A 21,395-nucleotide genomic window follows, 5' to 3' on the forward strand; every position below is an offset into this window, starting at 1 on the left:
CTCGCCCACCCCGCTGCCGCCACCTGCGGTGACGTGGACCGGGGGCGGAGCCGGAAACCGATTCACCCCTACCCGCGACGGACACAGACGTCGGGCGGTGTGTGTCTGTCTCCTCCGCTGCCACCAGCCCCAGGTAGCCGAATTCTGAACGGCTCAGGGACCGAAGTCCAAGAGCTCCTGGAACATGGCAGCCCAGAGAGGGGCAGTGTTCTTCCTGAGGACACACAGCAAGTCAACAGCCTTAGCACACCCCGCCCCCAGCCTGTTGGTAACCCTGGTCCCACCCTAACTGTGTCCAGTTTCCCAGGTGGGACGGAAGTCCGTGCAGATGCTCAGCTGTCCAGTTGTGGAAGTAGGGTCGGGACCGGGCTGGGAGCCACCAAGGCAGGGGTGGGGCAGGTCTGACCCGACCTCAGGAGCCTGCAAAGAGCCTGGTGTGGATAGAGCAGGTACCCAGTTCTAGGTCCCAGCCCCGCTTCCTTCTGGGAGCCCCGCCCACCCAGCACTGGTCCTGCATGATGAGCCCGGGGGCAGGGAGGGCCTCAGAGGGCGGCTGTGGGCTGGGGTCAGGCCCAGCCCTCTGCCCTGCGTCCTGGGGCTTGGGACCCCGGTTCTGGGGGCGTGTGGGGACCACATCTGAAAGCAGGCTGCCAGGGTGGGGAAAGCAAAGCCCACGAAACCTGGCCTGACAACGGCCCGCATCCCGCTGCATGCCACAGGCAGTCAGCCAGGCACCTGGCCCAGCCCTGCCACCACCATCCCCTCTCCTGCCCTGCACGGAGCTGCTTTGTGCTCGGCTGGGATTGGGGCCCCGGGGACACTGCTCTTGCTGCTGAGGGCCAGCTGTTGATGTCACTGGGCCTGGGCCCATGAACCCCCCTCCCCCAGGACCCTGACCACCATCCATCTGTGCCTGTCAGCGTCTTCCCTGGGTCTGCTGCCCCGGGCAGTGATGTGGTGTCCCAGCCCCAGCATGCCTGTGGTCCCCATCGCTGACCCCTCTAGTCCTGCAGTCCACCCTGGCCTGGGGGCTTCACACTGTGTCTGAACATAGTGCCCCTTCAAGTGCCCCCAGCCCCTCCCAGGTACGTGCACACACACCTGCATCCCCCCGCCCCCGCCCTGCACATGGTCAGAAGGGGGAGGAAGGTGGTCCCAGGGCCGAGCACTGCCCTGGGAGTCCTGAAGCCTGACTTACAGCCTCTGCCACTGGGGATCCAGACAAGACCTTCTCTGGCCTCAGCTTCTCCTTTTTTTCTTCCCCTGCACAGAGGCCCTGGGGCTCATGAAGGGAGTCCTGGCTCTCAGGGCCGAAGGGCCTCCAGCCCTCCAGCTACCTGCCCATAATTATAGATTCACAGGAAGCTGTTTAAAAAAAAACAACAACAGAGGGCTTCCCTGGTGGCGCAGTGGTTGGGAGTCCGCCTGCCGATGCAGGGGACACGGGTTCGTGCCCCGGTCCGGGAGGATCCCACGTGCCGCGGAGCGGCTGGGCCCGTGAGCCATGGCCGCTGCGCCTGCGCGTCCGGAGCCTGTGCCTGAGCCTGCGCGTCCGGAGCCTGTGCTCCGCGACGGGAGAGGCCGCAGCAGTGAGAGGCCCGCGTACCACAACAACAACAACAACAAAGAAACACCAACAGAAAGCTTGCATGCACCCTTCACCCAGTTTCCCCCAATGGTGTCATCTTGCATAACCATAGTGTAGTAATACCACAGCCAGAAACCTCGTTCAGATTTCACCAGTTTACGTGTGCTCGTTTATGTGCGTGTGTGTAAATGTGTGCAACCTTATCACATGTGTACGTTTGTGTAACCACTATCACAATCAAGATGCAGAGCTGTCCCTCTACAGCCTAACCCACACCTCCATCCCTAACCCTGGCCACCACCCATCTGTTCTATGGTAATTCATCCAGGTTGGTGTGTATGGCTGTGTTCCTTTCTGTTGCTGCCTGGTACTCCATGGTATTCTAGTGTCTGTTTCTATGAGTTTGGCATTTTTAGCTTCCACATATAAGGGATATCATACAGTATTTATCTTTCTCTGACTTATTTCACTTAGCATAACACCCTCGAGGTCCATCCACGCTGTTGCAAATGGCAGGATGTCTTTCCTTCTCATGGCTGAATAATATTTTCTTATATGTATAAATGTCACAGTTTCTTTATCCGTTTATTATAAGTACTGAAGGACACTTAGATTGTTTCCATACCTTGGCTATAGTGAATAATGCTGCAGTGAACAGGAGTGCAGATGTCTCTTTGAGGTGGTGATTTCTTTTCCTTAAAATATGTAACCTAGATGCGGGATTGCTGGATCATATGGTAGTTCTATTTATAATTTTTTAAGGAACCTCCATGCTGTTTTCCATAGTAGCTGCACCCATTTACACTCCCACCAACAATGTACAAGTGTTCCCTTTTCTTCACATCCTGGCCAACTCTTGTTATCTCTTGTCTTTTTGATAATAGCCATTCTTGCAGGTGTGATGATTTCCCTGATGATTAGCGACGTTGTACAAGTATTTTTCACGCACCTGTTGGCCATTTGTACGTCTCCTTTGGAAAAATGTCTGTTCAGTTCCTCTGCCCATCTTTAAATCAGATTTCTGGGGTCTGTTTGTGGATTTTTGTTTTTGCTATTGAATTGTATGAGTTCTTTACATATTCTGGATATTAACCTTTTATCAGATACACAATTCGCAAATATTTTCTCCCATTCTGTATGTTGCCTTTTCGTTCTGTTGATTGTTTCGTTTGATGTTCAGAAGCTTTTTAGTTTGATGAAGTCCCACTTGTTTTTTACTTGTTTGTTTTTGGGGTTTTTTGTTTGTTTTTGGCTTTCTTTGCATTTGCTTTTAGTGTCAAATCCAAAAGAATCATTGCCAAGACTGATGTCAAGGAGCTACCACCTATGTTTTCTTTTAGGTGTTTCACAGTTCCTGGTCTTTTTTCAAATCTTTAAGCCGTTTAGAGTTGATTTCTGCATGTGATGTGAGATAGGGGTCCAGTTTCATTCTTTTGCTTGTGGCTGTCCAGTTTTCCCAACACCCATTTATTGCAGAGACTGTCTTTTCCCCATTGTATATTCTTGGCTCCTTTGTCGTAAATCAGTTGACCATATATGCGAGGGGTTTATTTCTATTCTGTTCCGTTGATCTGTGTGTCTGTTTTTGTGCCAATACCACACTATTTTGATTACTATAGCTTTGTGATTTGGTTTGAAATCAGGGAGTGTGATGCCTCCAGCTTTGTTTTTCTTTCTTAAGGTTCCAGATCTTTTATGGCTACTCAGAATCTTTTATGGCTCCATACAAATATTTTAGGATGGGTATTTTGATAGCAATTGCGCTGAATCTGTAGATCACTTTAGACGTTTTAACAATATTAATTCTGCTAATCCATGAGCATGGAATATCTTTCCTTTTTTGTGTGTCTTCTTCAATTTCTTTCAGTGTCTTACAGTTTTCAGTGTACAGACCTTTCACCTCTTTGGGTCAAATTTTTTCCTAGGTATTTTATTCTTTTTTATGCTACTGTAAATGAGATTGTTTTCTTAATTCCTTTTTCTGATAGTTCATTGTTAGTGTATAGAAACACAACTGGTTTTATGTATGGATCTTGTTTCCTGTGACTTTACTGAATTTGTTTCTGCAGCTTTTCTTTTCATCCTTCCCACAGGTGTTTTATGCAGAGCAAAAGCTTTAGTTGTTTTTTTAAAAATATTTATTTATTTATTTATAGTTTGGCTGTGCTGGGTCTTAGTTGTGGCACACGGGATCTTTTAGTTGAAGCATGCAGACTTCTCAGTTGCAGTGTGTGAACTCTTAGTTGCGGCATGCGTGGGGGATCTAGGTCCCCGACCAGGGATTGAACCCTGGCCCCCTGCATTGGGGGTGTGGAGTCTTACCCACTGGACCACCAGGGAAGTCCCAAAGCTTTAGTTTTGGTGAGCTCTATTTTATCAAGTTCTCATTTAAGGGATTATGCTTTTGATGTTAAGTCTAAAAACTCTTCACCTTGCCCTAGGTTCCAAAGATATTCTCCTACTTTTTTCCTAGAAGTCTGATAGTTTTACATTTAAATCTGTGATCTATTTTGAGTTAATTTTTTTGTGTAAGGTATGAAATTTAGATTGAAGTTGATTTGCTGGCCTATGGATGTCCCCAGAAGGGTTTTACAGAGAAAGAAATAGCCCCAGAGAATAAATACCCTGGATCACATAGTAAGGGATTGGGAGAACTGGACTCAGAGCCAGGTCTGTGTGCTCCCTCCTGTGATATCAGCATCTGAACTGGCTCCCAGGGATAAGCCAGGCTTGCTTGGGAGTGGGGAGCACCTTGATTACCCCTCGGGGTGGTGTGTCCAATGACCAGCTTGGAAGAGGATCATTTAGTCAGTCAACAAACACAGGCAGAACCTGCCACCCACTGGCTTGCGCTGTGCGCTGTTGGAGTCCGGGCTCCTCCACGGGCCTCATGGTCACAGTCTGTCAAGAGGCAGGAAGGACACAAGTCACAGAGTTATTGGTGTGCCGTGGAGGGTGTTTCCTCAAAGCCTGTAGAGCCCGGACATCCACAACGAGCTGGGAGGAATCAGTATGAGCTTCCTGGGTTTGAGAAGGGTGTTCCAGGGAGAGGGTACAGCAAACACAGAGGCCTGGAATTGAGGGTGAAATTTTGGCGGTGGTCAGGGTGGCCAAGTGGGCAGAGGCTGTAGTGCACAGAGTCCCATGATCCCTTCTGCAGGGGATGGAGGCCACAGGAGGCTGTGAGCAGGGAGGATAGTGGGCAGAGTCACGGTTTTAGGGGAGGTGGGTTAGAGGGGAGAGGTGGTGCAGCTCCCCTGGTCCCCAAGCCCGGTGGCTGGACTTGGCATTGGCCACAGGGAGGGAGGACGTGGGGGGCAAGGAGAGAGGCAGCCCTCAGACTTCTGGCTTGGGCCCCGGCTGGGTAGGGGTGCTGTTGTCAAGGTGGAGCCCAGCGGGGAGCTCCCAGGCCCGTAGAATCCGGTACTCAGGCAAGGCCAGGCCCCTTGCCCAGTCCCCTGGTCCCCCTGGCCTGGGGCTGCTCACTCCTGAGTTGGCACAAATGGGGGACTTTGTTTAGGTGGCAGCACCTCTGCTGCTGTCACAAAGGAGAGGTGGTTCTTGCCTGCTGCTTAGGCAGGCAAGCGCGAGGTGCCCAGAGGCGAGGCCCCATCCTGGCAGCCTGGAATGGGCTGCAACAGGCCAAATAAACTCAGCCAGAATCTCCTGACTTGGGCTTTTTGAGGCATTATGTGGTTGTGACACATCACCTGTCCCTCCCAGGAGGGCTGAGTCCTCCAGGTGCCAGAGCCAGCCAGTCCAAGCCCAGAACCTGTCACGAGGGACCTGTCACCTGACCCCACCTGAAGCCCAGTGGCCCCAGAGTCCCGCTGTGGGACCCCAGGCTCTGTCCCGGGTCTGACTATGTGTCCTAGGGAAGCTATGCCTTTTCTGCTCCTGAGTTCTCTCATATGCATAGCTGTGGGTGGGAGGTGGTAGGGTAGGGCAGCTGGATCAAACAGTGCCTGAACTCCTCCATAGCTCTTTGTGGGGTCCTTTGTCCCTTTCCTCCTCTCCTTCTGTGCCTTTCCCCTTGTTCCCAACCATTCACTTGTTTACTCATTCATTCATTCACAAATGTTCACAGAGCATCTCCTTTGGGCCCAGCCCTGGACAGGGTGATTACCTGGGAGAGGAGATGATTCAAAGCCTCTGGTGGAGGGCGTAAAATATGCAAACAAACAATTGTGATTCAACCCTGGGCTTTAGGAGCCCTTGGGAGGAAGCTACTCTGCCTTAGGGGGTGGGGACGAGCTGTGGAAGGCGTTGGAGAGCAAGCCCTTTGCAGCAGGCCAGGAAGCGGGAGGTGAGCAAGGGTAGGGACGGAGCAACAGGAGGAGGAGACTGCGTCTGCAAAGGCGCAGAGGCGTCAGCATGCTGGGCGTGTGTGAAAAAGTGCAAGCAGGTCGGGGTGGCCAGCACGCGGTGCTGGGGTGACAGGATCTGGGACCAGCTGTCTGGGGCCTCGAATGTCATGGAAAGGACTCTTTTCTGGGAAGCCGGGAAGCCGTGGGCTCTGGGGGTGGAGGTGGGGAAGGCGGCCCTGAGAAGCAAGCGATGTGAGCAAAGCGGTGACTTTGGAAGGATGGAGAGGATGGAAGGGAGGCCGTGAGGAGCTGGTGCCCACCTTGTGGCAGGAGGGAGGACACAGTGGGACACACTGAGCCGGAGGTGCCAGGGGTGGCGGCCCGGCGGGGCAGATGCCCTGGAAGCCCGGCGCTCAGGGTCGCGGGTCATGGGGGAGGGGGTGACGCCGCTCCAGCCCCTCTGGGCGGGGCGGGGGGGGGGAGGAGGGGCGGGGCGCGCCTGAGACCCTCCACGGTGGGTTGGGCATCTAAGGAGCGGCGTTAACCCAGGAGTGCCCGGTCCGCGCAGGGGCTCCAAGTCACGGAAACATCAATGCCCACGCGTGGAAACGTTACCCCCCAAACAGGCCCCTGTGCCCGAGCGGCTGAGCTATGGCTGCTGTTTCTGAACTTTCCCCATAATCGCATCTCTGCGTTTGCTCGCTCTGCGCATTCCTCTGCGGGCCCTGCTGAGAATCCAGGCGGGCAGGGGCCGAAGCTGTTTAAAGAGTGTTTCCCAGGGCTTCCCTGGTGGCGCAGCGGTTGAGAGTCCGCCTGCCGATGCGGGGGACGCGGGTTCGTGCCCCGGTCCGGGAGGATCCCACATGCCACGGAGCGGCTGGGCCCGTGAGCCGTGGCCGCTGAGCCTGCGCGTCCGGAGCCTGTGCTCCGCAGCGGGAGAGGCCACAGCCGCGAGAGGCCCGCGAACCGCAATAGTGTTTCCCAGAGGAACAAGAGCACGTGGGGTCGACCCTGGGTCTGTTACCTCCGCCCGCTCCGGGAGCCAGGCCCCCCGCCCTCAGGCCCTGAACAGGGTCAGGCTCCAGCGGCTGCGGGGGAGTCTGGGATTTCGGGTTCAGGCCAGGTCTAGGCCATCCACTCGTTCCTCGTTCACTCAGAGGGCGAGCAGTGGGTGCTGCCCCCGCCGCGGGGGAGGGGCCTGCAGGAGAACCACCTCCCGTGCCGACAGCCCCAGTGGTCCAGGGGAGGTGAAGCGCTGAAAACGAGTGATGGGGGGGGGGGGTCGTGGGGGAGGGGGGTTATTTCAGATGGAGGCGAAGAGTTCTGAGCCACCCCTGGGAAGGCCTGGGAGAGCAGCACACAGCACAGAGGCTCGGGTGGGAGGAGGCTGGGGTGTGGGGAGAGGGGCAGGGAAGGAGACCGGCCTCAAGGAGCTGGGAGTCTGGAGAGTCTTGTGTGGAGCTCTGGGCTCCCTTCTTGTTGGAGGGGTCAGCCCTCCAACAGGTGGGGGTCCTCCACCTGCCCCTCTGGGGAGGGGGGCAGGAGGTGCGGGGAGGGAGACCAGCGCCCAGAGGGGCTCGGACGGTGGACAGACCGGGCCGCCCTGCAGGGGAGCCGGCCTGGTGTGGGACAGGGAGCCAGGGTCATGGGCAGCAGGCTGGACGAGAGGGTGTCAAGGGCCAGAGTAGTCTCTGAGGCCGGCCCCCGCCTCGTCACCCAGGCTGGGAAACTGAGGCCCAGGGCCGAGTAGCAGCTGGTGGCAGATGGTGACAGAGCAGGTGCGGCCAGGCTCCTGTCCTCAGCCCGGGGCTGGCCCACACCAGCGAGGGCGGGCGGGAGACTCTAGGCATCCCTCTCGCGCAGATGATGTGGGCTGCGTGGTGCCCTCTGAGTGCCTGCGGGCCTGCGGGGCCGAGATTGGCTGCTCCAACATCGCCTACCCCAAGCTGGTCATGGAGCTGATGCCCACAGGTGAGGCTCCAGCTGGGTCCGGGGAGGAGCCCTGGGGGTGGTGGAGCCCACCCTGGATCCAGCGTGACTCTGTGTGACATCCAGGTGTGATGAGCAGAACATGAGGAAGGTAATAATAACAGAAAACACACCGGGCACCCACTGTGCGCCGGGCACCATGCCCGGGGCGTCACACGCGGCTAACTCGCGTCCTCTTCTCAGGAACCCTGGGCGCTGTCATCGTCATTCCCACTTTAATTTTTTTTTTTTTTTTTTGTCACGCTGCACGGCATGTGGCGTCTTAGCTCCCCGACCAGGGATCAGACCCGTGCCTCCTGCAGTGGAAGCGTGGAGTTTTAACCACTGGACCACCAGGGAAGTCCCTCATCATCCCCACTTTAGAGATGGGGACACTGAGACCCAGGGTGCCCTGGCCAAGGTCACGTGGCAAGTGAGCTGCAAAGCTGGGTTCTGAACTCGGGCAGTCTGCCCGCAGGGCTCATCCTCTTAGCCAGTGCTGGCCCGTCCCTGCAGAAAGGCTGCCGCTGTCTCCTCTTTCAGGCCTGCTGGGTGTTAGGCCTTTTCACAAACTGCTTCTTAGGTAAGGCTATGAGGCAGAGTTCTTAGCTGCGTTTTACAGTTGGGGAAACTGAGGCACAGAGAGAGGAAAGTGACTTGTCCCGGGTTTGTAGCTTGTGTCTGAGACACAAACCCGAGTCTCTCTGGCCCCAAACCCACTGCTGACTCTGCTGACGACCCAGGAGCCCCAGGCCCACCTTGAGCCTGTGGCTTCTGCTGACCCCTGAGACCCCGCGGGCCAGAGAACATGGGGCAGACCTTGGCCCTTTCCACTTTCCCTGCCGGTCTGATATGGGGTGGTGAGTTCCCGGTCACAGGAGGTGTGCAAGCAGAACACATGGCAAGGGGTGTGGTCCCACCTAAGCAAAAAGAGGAGCCGGCTTTCCTCTGCAGCCTGGTTTCACCTCCGGGTCCCCAGTGTCCCCGCACCCCCGTGGGAGCTTCCTGGCCCCGCCCTGCTCCTCCCTCCCTCCCTCCCGGACCAGACCTGGGCTCTGCCACTTGCTGGCTGAGATATCTGGGGCAAGTCCCTTTCCTGCTCGAGGTTTCAGTGTCCTCATTTGTAAATTGGGGATAATGACACCTACCCACCCCTCAGCATGGTTGCTGGGATTAAACGCAGCCGCACTGTGGCTTCCCACCCCGGGGGCCTCGCCTGCCCCTTCTGTTCTGGGGGCTCACTGACACCCAGCCGTTGTTGGGCCATAACCCCTCTCCAGGCCTTGAGCTCCCTGTGTGAGGAATGGGAGGAGAATAAGCCCCAAGTTAATCCACCTCCCTGAGCAAGGGAAGGAGGTTAGAGAAATGTCTGGGGGAAAACCATGATTTAACTCACTTTCCTCTGGGCCGCATCTCAGTCAGCTTAAGTGAACAGAGAGGGCCGTGGGTTGCCTGGAAGTCACACAGCAGGTCAGACGCAGAACCAGGGCCAGGCAAGCAATGGCACCTGCAAGGCTGAGCCCTCAGGGGAGGTGGCTTATCCTGGGGTGGGGGAAAGGGGTGTGCAGGAGTTGGGGGTGTGGAGGACAGACAGGGACTCTGCAGAGGTGGAGGAGGTGCTTAGACACTTGAAGAAAAAGCACAGGAAGCCTTGGAGACGCGGTTTCAGTGTCCTCATTTGTAAATTGGGGATAATGACACCTACCCACCCCTCAGCATGGTTGCTGGGATTAAACGCAGCCGCACTGTGGCTTCCCACCCCGGGGGCCTCGCCTGCCCCTTCTGTTCTGGGGGCTCACTGACACCCAGCCGTTGTTGGGCCATAACCCCTCTCCAGGCCTTGAGCTCCCTGTGTGAGGAATGGGAGGAGAATAAGCCCCAAGTTAATCCACCTCCCTGAGCAAGGGAAGGAGGTTAGAGAAATGTCTGGGGGAAAACCATGATTTAACTCACTTTCCTCTGGGCCGCATCTCAGTCAGCTTAAGTGAACAGAGAGGGCCGTGGGTTGCCTGGAAGTCACACAGCAGGTCAGACGCAGAACCAGGGCCAGGCAAGCAATGGCACCTGCAAGGCTGAGCCCTCAGGGGAGGTGGCTTATCCTGGGGTGGGGGAAAGGGGTGTGCAGGAGTTGGGGGTGTGGAGGACAGACAGGGACTCTGCAGAGGTGGAGGAGGTGCTTAGACACTTGAAGAAAAAGCACAGGAAGCCTTGGAGACAGACTCAAACTGAAGCCCAGAGAGGGGAGGCGACCAGCCTGAAGCCAAACATCACTGAGTCCTCTGCACACCCAGCCCCTCTCAAACCCGCGACCCCCGGCAGGCTTTGCCCAGCAGGGCCTCACCCACCTCGGTGGGAGCCCCTTATTCGTTTTCAGCCCATGACCGGGGCGGCTTTTCTCTCCTCTTTGGGCAACCACATCTCCTCTCTCACAGAGCCAACAAGACAGGGTGGCCACGCACAGGAAGTAGCAGGAAACCCCAGGCCCTGGGCCCCTGGGCCCTGCCCAGGGCGGGGCCTCCAGGCTGAGGGTCCCGTCCAGGCTGTCCTCACTCCCCCGCCCCACCCCTAAGTTCTGCCTCTGGCCCGCTGTGCACCCCTGGGCAACTCTCTTCCCCTCTCTGTTTCCACCTCCTCACCGTCAAATGAAGTCTGGGTGTGAAAGTGCTTTGTCACCTGGAAGCTCCGTAGAAGCGAGAGGCTGAGAACAGATCTGCGTTGCCAGCGGCCCGCAGGCTCGGGCAGCAGACGCAGGCTCGGGCAGCAGACGCAGGCTCGGGCAGCAGACGCAGGCTCGGGCAGCAGACGCAGGCTCGGGCAGCAGACGCAGGCTCGGGCAGCAGAGAGGCTGAGAACAGATCCGCGTTGCCAGCGGCCCGCAGGCTCGGGCAGCAGACGCAGGAGCCCCGCCGTTGTCCCCAGCCTCCCACGTAGGGGTCTCTCTCCCACCACCTCCAACCCCCCCAACCCCCTCCCTCCTGGGCCTCTACCTGCAGGGACTTGGAGGGGCCTCAGACGGCAGGGCCTGGGCAGGAGGGCTCCCGGGGGCGGGGGCGCGGCCCGGGCAGGGTCACAGCGACCCCTGTCCCCCCAGGCCTGCGGGGGCTGATGATCGCTGTGATGATGGCCGCTCTCATGTCATCGCTGACCTCCATCTTCAATAGCAGCAGCACGCTCTTCACCATGGACATCTGGAAGTGGCTGCGGCCCCGCGCCGGGGAGCGGGAGCTGCTGCTGGTGGGACGGTACGGGGGAGGGGCTGGGAGGAGGGCTTCCCCAGCCACACCACCAGCCCAGGAGGCCCCAGCAGAGTTGGGCTTGGAGGGATGAGTAGGAGTTTGCCAGTTGGAGAAAGGATGACACCAGGAAGGAGAGGAGAGAAGAGACCAGAACATTCTACCCCTCCCACCTTCCACATCGCTCTCCTGGCCACCCCTTCACGGCCACAATCCCCATCTTGGATGCATCTCTTACCCTAAGCGGAATCTCTGAGGGAATCTGCCAGGGAGAGCCCCCTTCCCTAACCACGCAGAGATCTGCCTTCCCCAGGTCTGAGTCCCTAGCCCCCGTGAAGGTTCCCAGCTGCCCCAGAGAGGGCCAGAGCCAGCACTCAGGTGTGGCCACACCCACACCATAGCTGTCCCTCTGGCCCCTGTGCCCCTGGCCCCACTGAGCTTCAGCCCACTTCCTCTGAGCCACACTTGTCCCCTCCTTATTACCTTGATGACTCACCTGATCTTTCTAGACTCTGCTCAAGTGCCCCTCCTCCAGGCAGCCCTCCCTGATACCTCCGACCAAGGAATGAGCCCCCTCCCCTCAAAGCCTCCCACAGGAACTATAGCCTCGCTCCCATAGCACATGTAGGCCTTGTCGGTCCCACTGGTGTCCCGATGCCCCTCCCCATGGGGGGAGGGGGGCTGTGCCTGGCACAGCCCTCCATCCCCAAGCATGGCCGAGTACCCGGGAGTCCTTTAGAAGTGAAACTCAGTGATGGATGAAGAGGAGTCGATGCCCTCTCAGGAGTCCCCCCATGCCTGTCTCCCTCCAAGCCATGCAGCCCCCACTGTGCTGGTCGAGGGGGACCCGGCCCTCTGGTGCTGGGCTTGGCCAGCAGTGCCCCCTCCAGCCGGGAGCCTGTGGCGCCCATCCTCAGGGTGGGGTCTCCTGGAGTTCCAGGCAGTCATCCCAGTGATGCAAAACAGCCGGCCTCTGTCGGGACATGCCAGCTGGCAGGTGTGAGCTCATGTGCAGCTCTGACCTCCTCCAGAACAGGGAGCCTCTCCCTCCACTCACAGGCGGCTTCTGTGTCAGCACGTGGACCACCCCTCCCAGCCCCTGTGGGACCGGCTCCTCCCTGAGCCCCTCCAGCCCCGGCTTCCCGGGAACTAGGGCCCGACATCCTCCTGCCGCCCAGGGTGTGCCTCGGCCCCCTGGCCTGGACACTGGTAGCCTCAGTCCCCCCTTGGTGGCTCCATGTCCCCGCCTGCTACTTCCTAGCTTCCCGCTCCCACCTGAAGCCAGAGTCCTGAGCCGGTCTCCCCTCTATGCCAGCTCAGCCCCCACAGGGCACCCTTGACCCTCCTTCTCACCCATCCACCCAGGTAAGCCCGCCCCGGGCCCTGCCAGCCTGCCTGTGGGCACCTTGCTGTGTGATGTGGGCCGGGCTGCTCACCCTCTCTGGGCCCCAGTTATCCCAGCTGCCAGGTCGCTGGGGTGGAAACGGCCCAATGCTGGGTGTGCGGCCAGGGCTTAGCCCTTCCACCCCTCCGTCTTGAAGCACCAGGACAGCCCCCAACACCTCCAGCCTGCTTCCTGCTGAACAGCACTGTTCAAGCTGTGTTTCCAGCTGTGTGGGCTCTGGATCTTTGGAGCCTCAGTCCAAGGAGAGATGGGACTCCCAGAGCGCAGGGCAGCAGAGGGCACCCTGAGCCTGGGATGAGGCCATCACGGGGATGCTGGGGACTCCCCCACCCAGGTGTCCTCAGGTTGGGGAGGCCAGAGGAGCTATCATAAGCCTGGGGGCGTGACCACCTCATGCCTGGGGCCCCGATCTTTGCCAGCCCCCAGCCCCACTCCCCGGTCCTCCCCTGCAGCCCCTCCTGTCCACCCTTCTCTGTTATTCAGTCCACTACTGCTGGCCCTCCCTGGGACCCTGCATCAAACTGGGCAACATAGGGGACCCAGAGAGGTCTCAGAGGCCCCCAGCCCTTGAGGGGCTCCCCTGCAACCATGGCTGCCGCCCAGGGGCAATGGAGGGGGCCAGTCATACTGACAGCAGAGTGGAGGTGGGGGGCAGGGTGTCAGGAAGACTTCCTGGAGGAGGAGGCTCTTGAGCTGGGCCTTGGTGGACAAGGGGGTTTTGCTGGGGGCGGAGTTGAGAAGGGCATTCCAGGCAGAGGGAACAGCCTCTGGGTTTGGGGTCCCTCTGACAGACTGGTGACGCCTGAGGCATCAGACCAAACCCAAGAGGGCAGTAAGAGGGCCAGGGCCCCACTCCAGGCCGGGCTGGAGAGGACCAGCCCCACAGGAGATGCTGAGTCTGCTGTTAGACGCGGGGCCTGTTGGAGGAGGGCGGGGTGGGGCCTGCCTGTGCCTTTGAAGAGGGCAGCTGCTGGCTGCCTGCCAGGCGGACGGTTAATTAGCCCTAATCAAGGGGGCGCCTCCTTCCTCCACCTTCTCCCTCTGGCCTGGAAGGGAAGGACAGGAGGCAGGCGGGCCCACCCCAGCTGCACACGTGGCCTCTGTCGCTCCTACTGTGCTGTCCGGGGTTCCAGGGGGTCTCACGCATCACCCACCTCTTGGGGTGAGGGGCGTCCAGCTGACCCAGGACACAGCCGAGGGGCTCTCAGCCAGGGAGGAGCATACGGACACCTCGCCCCAGCTCTGTCCCCTTAGCCAGGTTCCACACCCCTTCAAAGCTGCAGGGTCCCCTCCTCCTGGAAGCCTTCCTGGATGTATGCTTCCTCTGGGCTCCTTCAGCACAGCCCTGAGCGCAGGATAACAGGCTCATCTGTTTTCTTTGCTCCACTCTGGGTGCTGGGCAGGGACCAGGCCTGCTCGTCACCAAGTCTAGGTCCCTAAGCCAGCGCCCTGCTCTCCGGTGGGCTCCTCATGAATGCCTTGTGGAGGAAGAGTGAAGGGTGTCCCTGCTGCGGGGGCCGGGGGGCGGGGCATGCCCAGCGGGAGGCAGGCAGGAGCTGAGAGGAGGATTCCACGCAGGGTGGGGCAGGGAAGGGGCTTCACAGCTGAGACCGCTGGGCTCCAAACCTCGCACTCCGGCTGGAGGTCGCCCAGTAGTGGATGTGAGTCCACAGCCAACGGCTGTAGGGGGTGGGGGGTGCCAACCAGAGACCACGGCTCCTTCAAAGACCCACCAGGGTTAGAGGAACGCTGGGAGGTCAGTCTGGCCTGAACGTGAGGGCGGGGGTCCTTCATGCAGTCAAGGGTGTGTATAGAGCACCTACTGCGTGCCGGGAGACGCGGCAGTGAACCAACAGGATGAGGCTGCTGCCGCGAGGGGGAGACGGACGGCTAGCACGGGGAGGTTGGGACGGTGCCTTGAAGGTGGGCAGGAGAACCGGGGGGCCACGGGGGGACCCCAGGGATGAGCGGGAGAACACAGGCTGAGTCGGGGACGGTTCCTGCCGGCGGCAGGGAGCCACGGAAGGGTCTGGAGAGGGCAAGATGGGCCAGGTCCCTGGAGGTGTGGACAGGGGCCAGGGAGGAGGCTGGGGCTGGAGCAGCAGGGGACGGAGGGCGAGCAAGCCGTAGGGACCAGTGGGAGGCGAGGGGGCGCCGAGGAGAGGTCTCGAGGGACGGCCTGCCGCTGCCGCCGCAGGCTGGTCACTGTGGTGCTTATCGGCGTGGCCGTGGCCTGGATCCCGGTGCTGCAGGGCTCCAACAGCGGGCAGCTCTTCATCTACATGCAGTCGGTGACCAGCTCCCTGGCCCCCCCGGTGACCGCGGTCTTCGTCTTGGGCATCTTCTGGCGGCGGGCCAACGAGCAGGTGGGAATGGGGAGAGCCGGGGTGCGGCTGGGTGCACGTCTCCCCCTGCCGCTGGGTGCCTGGGCCGGGGGGAGCCCTGGCCTTCCTCCCGAGGCCCCAGCTGCCCTGCCTTCTCCCCGCAGGGGGCCTTCTGGGGCCTGATGGCGGGGCTGGCGGTGGGTGCCACCAGGCTGGTGCTGGAGTTCCTGCACCCGGCCCCGCCCTGCGGCCACCCCGAGGAGCGGCCCGCCATCCTCCACAGCGTCCACTACCTGCACTTCGCCGTGGCTCTCTTCGTGCTCAGCGGGGCCGCGGTGGTGGCTGGGAGCCTGCTGACGCCACCCCCCCAGGGCGTCCAGGTGAGCCTGTCCTGACCCCTGACCCTCTCTGACTCAGGAATTTTCTAGCTCTTGACCCGTAACCCCATCTGGCCCTGGTTCCTGGCCCTTTTTGAACTTGGCTGCCCTCTTTCCACCACTGACCCCTGATCCCATCTGGGCCCACCCCCGCCCCGTCCCCCTCACCCCCACCCTCACCCTTCCCTGCAGATCGAGAACCTCACCTGGTGGACCCTGGCTCAGGACCTGCCCTCGGGAGCCAAAACAGGTGTGTGTGCGACCCTAAGGCGCTCCCCTCACCCCCACCCACGGCGGGGCTGGAGGCGAGGGCCCCGGGTGGGACCCTGTGGCCCTCATCTGTCCCCTCCTCCCGCCCCCTCCAGGTGACCGCCGAGCATCCCAGAAACACGCCTTCTGGGCCCGCGTCTGTGGCTTCAACGCCATCCTCCTCGTGTGTGTCAACATCTTCTTCTACGCCTACTTCGCCTGACACTGTCCCCAGATGCCCCCCTGCCCCACCAAGGATGCGGAGGCCCAGAGGAGGGTGGCGCCCCTCGTGGCCACAGGGCAGGTCAGTGCCCAGGGGCTGGCTGAGCCAGCAAAGCAGGAGCTCTGAAAACTTAGGGAGGAAATGGGAAAAAAGGATGTGTGATGCTTCAAAAATAGTAGCCGTAATTGGAAAGAAAATGAGATTTCTGATGAACGTCCTTCTACTCTTTTACTGTTTTTATTTTGAGTTCACGGGCCCAGGTCGTGAGCAGCAAATCTGCCAGAGCTCAGGGCTCCAGGGTCTCGGGCCGGCGCTGGGCAGAGGGGGCCCCTCTCCACCCCTCCCTTGGCTCCTGCCCCATCTCACCTGCTCCCCTCTCCCTGCTCTCCGCCCCTCCACCACCGGCCTGGCATTCAGAGCCCTTGCCGAGCCCCCTCGGTCTGCCTGCGCCCCAAGGGCCCCAGGCTCCCCTGCTTAGGACCGCGCTGACGGCCCCTTCCCCGTGGACACCCTGCCTTTTCTCAAGCTGGGGCTCCACCGAGGCTGCCTGCCCCGTTCTGGATGCCGCTGGCCCTCAGAGCCCAGCTCTGGCTGCAACTCCCCACCTGGCCTGTGGTCCCCCAGGCTTCCCGAGGCCCTGGTCTGGGCGGAACCTGGGCCTGAACAAGTACGAGCAGGTGCAGCTGTGTCTCCCAGGTGGCCATGTCCAGGCCTGGCCCCTCAGAGCTTGTCCGTCCCGCGGGGCCAGCGGAAGAGCAGCAGCCTCCGTTCCTTTCACCCTTGCCCGCCCTCCCTCAGGGCCTCCAGCCTCCCCCGAAGTGTCTGTGGTGGGCAGGGGCGTTGGATCCCAGGTGGAGCCCAAAGTCTCCGAGTCTGTCCAGCAAGTCCAGGCACAGGTGTGCGGGGCCCTGGCCACCTCCCCAGTAGCCAGCCTTTGGGGCTTTTGGATGGAGAGGAGGGCAGGCCCAGCGGGTGGTCACCCAGCCAGCGCGTGGCTCCTTGGCCTGAGCTCCCAGCGGGTGGAACCCAGGAGTCCTCAGCCCTCCCTGGGGGTGGTGACATTGGGTTTCGAGTGGGCGGGCCCTGCCGGCCACCCTGTGACGTCACACAGCTGATGGCCAATGGGAAGAGGCCGGCGGAGGCCCCGGAGCTCCCCTAGCCCACGGGCCCTGAACGAAGCGGTCTTTCCGGGGCGCTGGGCCCGTCCCAGTTGACACGAAGCACAGGAGGCCGGCCGGACAGTCAGGAGGCCCACGTTCCAGTCCAAGGCCCTGGGCTGGGGGTGCCCGTGTCCTCTCTCTGGACCGCAGTGCCCGGTGGATGGCCGGTCCACTGGCTCTGCCCCCGGGCCCACTTGGGTCACAGGTGCACCGGCTGGACGTAGCTCCGCGGGAAGAAGCCGACACGCCCGCAGAGACGGCCTCGCCACCAGCAGGGGTCAAGGCGCTCCAGGACCTCGATGATGTCACCGTGGCGGAAGCTGAGCTGGGAGGGGTCCTGGGCTGAGAAGTCAAACTGGGCCTGGACAAAGCAGGCCCGGGGCGGCTGCGAGGAGAGGGAGCCGTCAGTGGGGCCCCTCAGGAGCCCCCGCCGGGCTGTCCCCACGGAGGCCCCAAGATAAGCGATTTCCCACAGGTGAAGAGGGGTCTTTCGGGCAGAACTGGGGTCGAACTCAGCTCTGTATCCAGGTCCAGACGATGGCCACCCCGCCCGTGGGCCTCTCGCTGCCCGCCCCCTGCACGTCTGCGGCACAGACCCTGTGTCTACGCAGCGCACAGCCAGTGTCCTGGCGGCCCAGTCGGGACCACAGGGCCAGCGGTCAAGGGACCTGAGTCCTCGGCCTCGGCATGGGCTTCGGTTAGGTCCCTGCCCGTCTCGGGGTCTCTTTCCTGACTCTGTAGCAGCCATGCTATCTTTTGACCCCAGGCACTAGAACCACAGGAACAGGCCTTATAAACTATAAAGTGACGTGTAGCCACGAGCAGTTCACTGCTGTTGCCCTTGGCCAGGCTTCGAGGGCGAGGATGTCACTTTATACTGCTTACCTCTCTCAGGCCTGATTCCAGTCCCATCTATGCCCCAAGGTGACCTTGGGTGAGTCCCTGCCCTCTGGGGGACTTGGTTCCCTGCCCTAAGGTCACACACCGGCGAGGCGGTGGAGTCTAGGAGCAGACAGGACTGGAGCCGCTACCCGGAAGCCCCTCCCCAGGCCTGGGCCACGGCCGTGCTCCCCGTCCTCTGCAGAGCTCGAGTTCACTGGGCCGTCCAGGGTCCCGACCTCCAGCCCCAGGCCTTGCCGACACTCCCTCCCAAATAAGACAGCACGTCGGGGCTAACAAGCCCACTGGCTGGCGGCGTCATGCTAATGAGAGTGAGAGCTGGTCCCCGGGGCCCCGGACGAAAGAGCTGGCTGGCAAATCGCTGTTATTATGGGGACCGGGGCGGCCGGACCCCGCTCCACCCGGCCAGGACCTCGCCCGCGAGCTCTCACGCTGGCCCGCGCGCCCCCCAGGCCAAGTCCTGCGGGGCAGAAGCCAGCACGGACCCCACCCGGCAGGCGGCCTTGGGTAGTCACATCACTCCCTGAGTCTCAGTGTCCTACCTGTACGGTGGGGACCAGGAGGCTCAGCCGGGGTCAGTACCTTCACTCATTCAACAACCAACCACTGAGCACCTCCTGGCGCCACGCGCCGCCCCTGAAGACGGGCAGGCTCGGCTCGCCCGGGGCTTCCACCTGCTCCTTTCCTTCCTTCCCCGCCTCCCCTTGCCCAGGCCCGCTGGTCTCCCTGCAGTGCCCAGGACAGGATTTTAGGAGCCGGGCTGGACCCACCTCCTGCCACGTGGGAAGGGGGGTCGGGCCCCTGCGGAGAGGCCCCCTCGCCCGCCCGCCCCACTCGCCCACCTTGGCCAGGGGCTCCTCGTCCCGCAGGAGGACCTGCCGCTTCTTGGCGATGGTGCTGGTCCGGTAGAAGGCGACCAGCTCGTTCAGAGAGTTGAACTTCTCCTCCCACAGGTAGTACTTCCCCGAGGCCTCACGCAGCACCTTGAAATGCTGCACCTGGTCCCCGTAGCTAGGGGAGAGGACACAGACCACCTCAGAGGGGCCCACGGCGGCTGGGGCCCTCCCCCCACCCCTGCCCCCCGGAACCAGGCCTTTTTCTCTCCAGGTGAGGCTTGGAGTCAGGAGGAGAGGAGGAGGTGGGGAGGGGGTCCCAGGCCCCATTGACTGGCTCCGTGAAAGACGCGGTGAGTCCCCACCTGGCGGTGGAGTGTGGAGTGAAGGATGTGGGCCTTGAAGCAGGCCATTTTCTTGCTGTGTGACCTTAAGCAAACCACTTAACGTCTCTGAACCTCGGTTTCCTCATAATACCTCCCTTCTGGGGAAGTGCTCGTGTACTGGCAACATTAAATGGTTCCTCTGGTCAGACAGCATCTCTTCTCTCCAACGTCCCCCAGCCTCAACACTCCTCTCCCTCCCCCCTCGTCCCCTCCCAGACCCTACAGTCCCTCGAGGGGTGAGTCCTAAGACCATCCTGCCGCCGGTGTGAGAGGAGCTCAGGCCTGTGGGATGCTTCCTGTCCTTCCCTGTCCCACATCCACTCCCACCTCAAGAACCTTCTATGGCTCCCCATTGCCCTCAGGGCAAAATCTTAACACCTCAGTCTCAAGTTCTGGCTCTGATGACACGTCCAGCCTCATTTCCTTCAAATACTCTCTGATGCCTCCTCTCCCAGCCTTTGCCCAGCCTTGCAACCCACCACCACCAAGTGCCTTCCAGCCCAGCGGAGGGGATAGCCTGCGTCTCCCAGACCGGCCAGCAGGGCAGAGGGGCCTGCCTGGAACACGCGGCACGTTCCAGGCCAGGACGGGCTGTGCAGGCTTGGGGCAGCCTGATTTCCTGCAGGCCCACAGTCCAAGTGTTTCTAGGGCGTGGACAGGAGCGTGGTGTCCGTCCCCCCAGGTGCCCATCCCTGCCTGCGGCTCACTCCCTCCACCATCAGCCCTGGGGCTGGTGTGCTGCCTTGTTAAAGGTTAAGATGCAAGATTTAAGATAGAGATTTGTTCCAGGTAAATACCTTCTGTTCCTTGTGTGTGCCTGGGGTGGGAGGAGGGGGGACTCCTCCCACCCTGACCAAGTCAAGGATCCAAACCACACAGAACCTCTCTCTCCACTTTCAAGCATGCCTCCAGGCTTCTGCATACACTGTTTCTTCCAAATTCTTCTTGAATCAAACTCCTACTCGTGCTTCAAGGCCCGCATAAAATGGCCCAACCTCTGCGAGCTGCCTCAGATGCCCTCAGTCAGTCAGAGTCCGGGGACTCCTTGGGTTCCTCAGGTCCTTGTACAGTCTGCCTGTAACCCGCTGCTCACAGACACCCAGAGGCAGGGAGGCGGGAGGCGGCCCAGCTCTAGCCCAGTCGGGAGAGGCTGGGCTCAGGGGCGAAGCAGCGTGGCCCGAGGGGTCAGTGCTCACGGGGCTGCTCTGTTCCTGGACCCTCCCCTCCCGGCTCTGAGCTGTGGTCCCAGCCCCTCTAACACGCGTCCACTCTCAGGGCAGCAAGCTCCCTGCACAGAACTGAGGCCAGAGAAGGCCTGAGACTCTGTGGCCAGGCACAGCCATCATCCCCAGCCCGAGACTAAGCCGCCACGCTGTCAGTTGTGGGATGTACGTGTCCATGTCCCGGGATGGGGGGAGGATGGGCAGGCAGGCAGGTGCCTCCCGCCCCGTCTGGCCTGCTGCAGCCTCGGCCCTTGAGGCCGCCCCCGAGCCTGGGACTCCCTAGTGCCCTGTTCTGGCGGGCTCAGGGTTCTTCCGGTCCCTGGACCGTATTCTGGGAGGCAGAAGGCCCTGACGCCGTGCCGGCCCCGAGAAGGAGCCCGGGGTGCGGGCGGCCCCCGTCCTCTGGGTAAGAGGCGGACGAGAGTGTGGGAGGTTTGAAAAGATCTCAGCCCCAGATGAGCGCACCCCTGAACACTTCGGTGTTTGAAGTTTCTCTTCAAAAGCTTATCTTACCCAGAGGGTCACCCAGAACGGAACATTCCCCGATCGCACCCGGGTCAGGGGGCGAGACCTGGGAAGGGGGCAAGGGACCCAGGAGTTCTAGTACCTTGCAACCTGACAATCGGCAGATTCTCAAACCTGGGACGCTCTCGTGGTCCAGCCCCCCAGCCTGTGCGTGGCTCGTGGTGGGAGAGCGGGGCCCAGCTGGGCTGCTGCCTCTGTGAGCGGGTGTGGCCGTCCTGCTGCGCCAGCCCCTGGCCTGACCAGTGACCCGCCCCCATGCGACAGGCCCGAGGACCCAGCACCGGGGCAGTCTCTCTCTCTCTCTCCCAGCCAGCCTGTCTCCCGCCTCCCCAGGCCCGAGTGCAAGTCCAGATGGCCCCTGAGCGAGGAGGGATGGCCCTGCGGGGTGAGCCCTCCTGCGCCAGAGGGAAGGGCAGACCCGGGGCGCGGGGCGGTGGGCCGGCCCGGGCGCGGCCAGAAGAGGGGGCCCCTGGAGCTGGTGCACCACAGTGGGCGGAGCCTGGGCGGTGTGCGTGCGTCTCTCCCTGCTCTGAGGGAGGGACCGGATGTGTACATCCCTCTCTGAGCCGCCATGGGTGTGTTTGTCTCTATGTGTGACCCCCCCTGCCCACCTACCCAGGGGGATGAGGGCTGGGCCTGGCCCCTGGGCTGTCAGAAGACCCCAAGGATGAAGTCAGGCCTGATGCTAGCAGCC

The 21,395-nt window shown here is 61.0% G+C and overlaps 2 protein-coding genes across 2 annotated transcripts in view; one reads left to right on the top strand and one right to left on the bottom strand.

Annotated features, from left to right (window-relative positions):
• The window catches only part of SLC5A10 (solute carrier family 5 member 10), a 66,239-nt gene extending 50,368 nt beyond the window's left edge, over positions 1 to 15,871 (top strand). Inside the window, exons 11-16 of the mRNA XM_007114912.4 lie at positions 7,759 to 7,866; positions 10,955 to 11,105; positions 14,699 to 14,867; positions 14,990 to 15,205; positions 15,395 to 15,452; positions 15,568 to 15,871. Of these exons, the coding sequence (XP_007114974.1) occupies positions 7,759 to 7,866; positions 10,955 to 11,105; positions 14,699 to 14,867; positions 14,990 to 15,205; positions 15,395 to 15,452; positions 15,568 to 15,674 (809 nt within the window). The 3' untranslated portion in view covers positions 15,675 to 15,871. The remainder of the gene's footprint in view (positions 1 to 7,758; positions 7,867 to 10,954; positions 11,106 to 14,698; positions 14,868 to 14,989; positions 15,206 to 15,394; positions 15,453 to 15,567) is intronic.
• A 140-nt stretch (positions 15,872 to 16,011) lies between these two features.
• Positions 16,012 to 18,897, bottom strand: LOC112065965 (GRB2-related adapter protein-like). The gene is made up of 2 exons (XM_024127601.3): positions 18,577 to 18,897; positions 16,012 to 17,219 (listed from the first exon to the last, which is right to left on the bottom strand). The coding sequence occupies exons 1-2, from the start codon at positions 18,895 to 18,897 to the stop codon at positions 17,034 to 17,036; spliced, it is 507 nt and encodes a 168-aa protein (XP_023983369.1). The 3' UTR covers positions 16,012 to 17,033.
• Between the last annotated feature and the right edge of the window lie 2,498 nt (positions 18,898 to 21,395).

This window comes from Physeter macrocephalus, chromosome 14 (genome assembly GCF_002837175.3).
Source record: "Physeter macrocephalus isolate SW-GA chromosome 14, ASM283717v5, whole genome shotgun sequence".
Classification (NCBI taxonomy): Eukaryota; Metazoa; Chordata; class Mammalia; order Artiodactyla; family Physeteridae; genus Physeter; species Physeter macrocephalus.

Coding starts and splice junctions, on each gene's coding strand:
- LOC112065965 (XM_024127601.3), bottom strand. CDS start 18,897: ATGGGGCCTGGGACCCCCTCCCCACCTCCTCCTCTCCTCCTGACTCCA. Junction 17,220..18,576: donor ACGAGGAGCCCCTGGCCAAG/GTGGGCGAGTGG, acceptor CTCTCCTCGCAG/CCGCCCCGGGCCTGCTTTGT.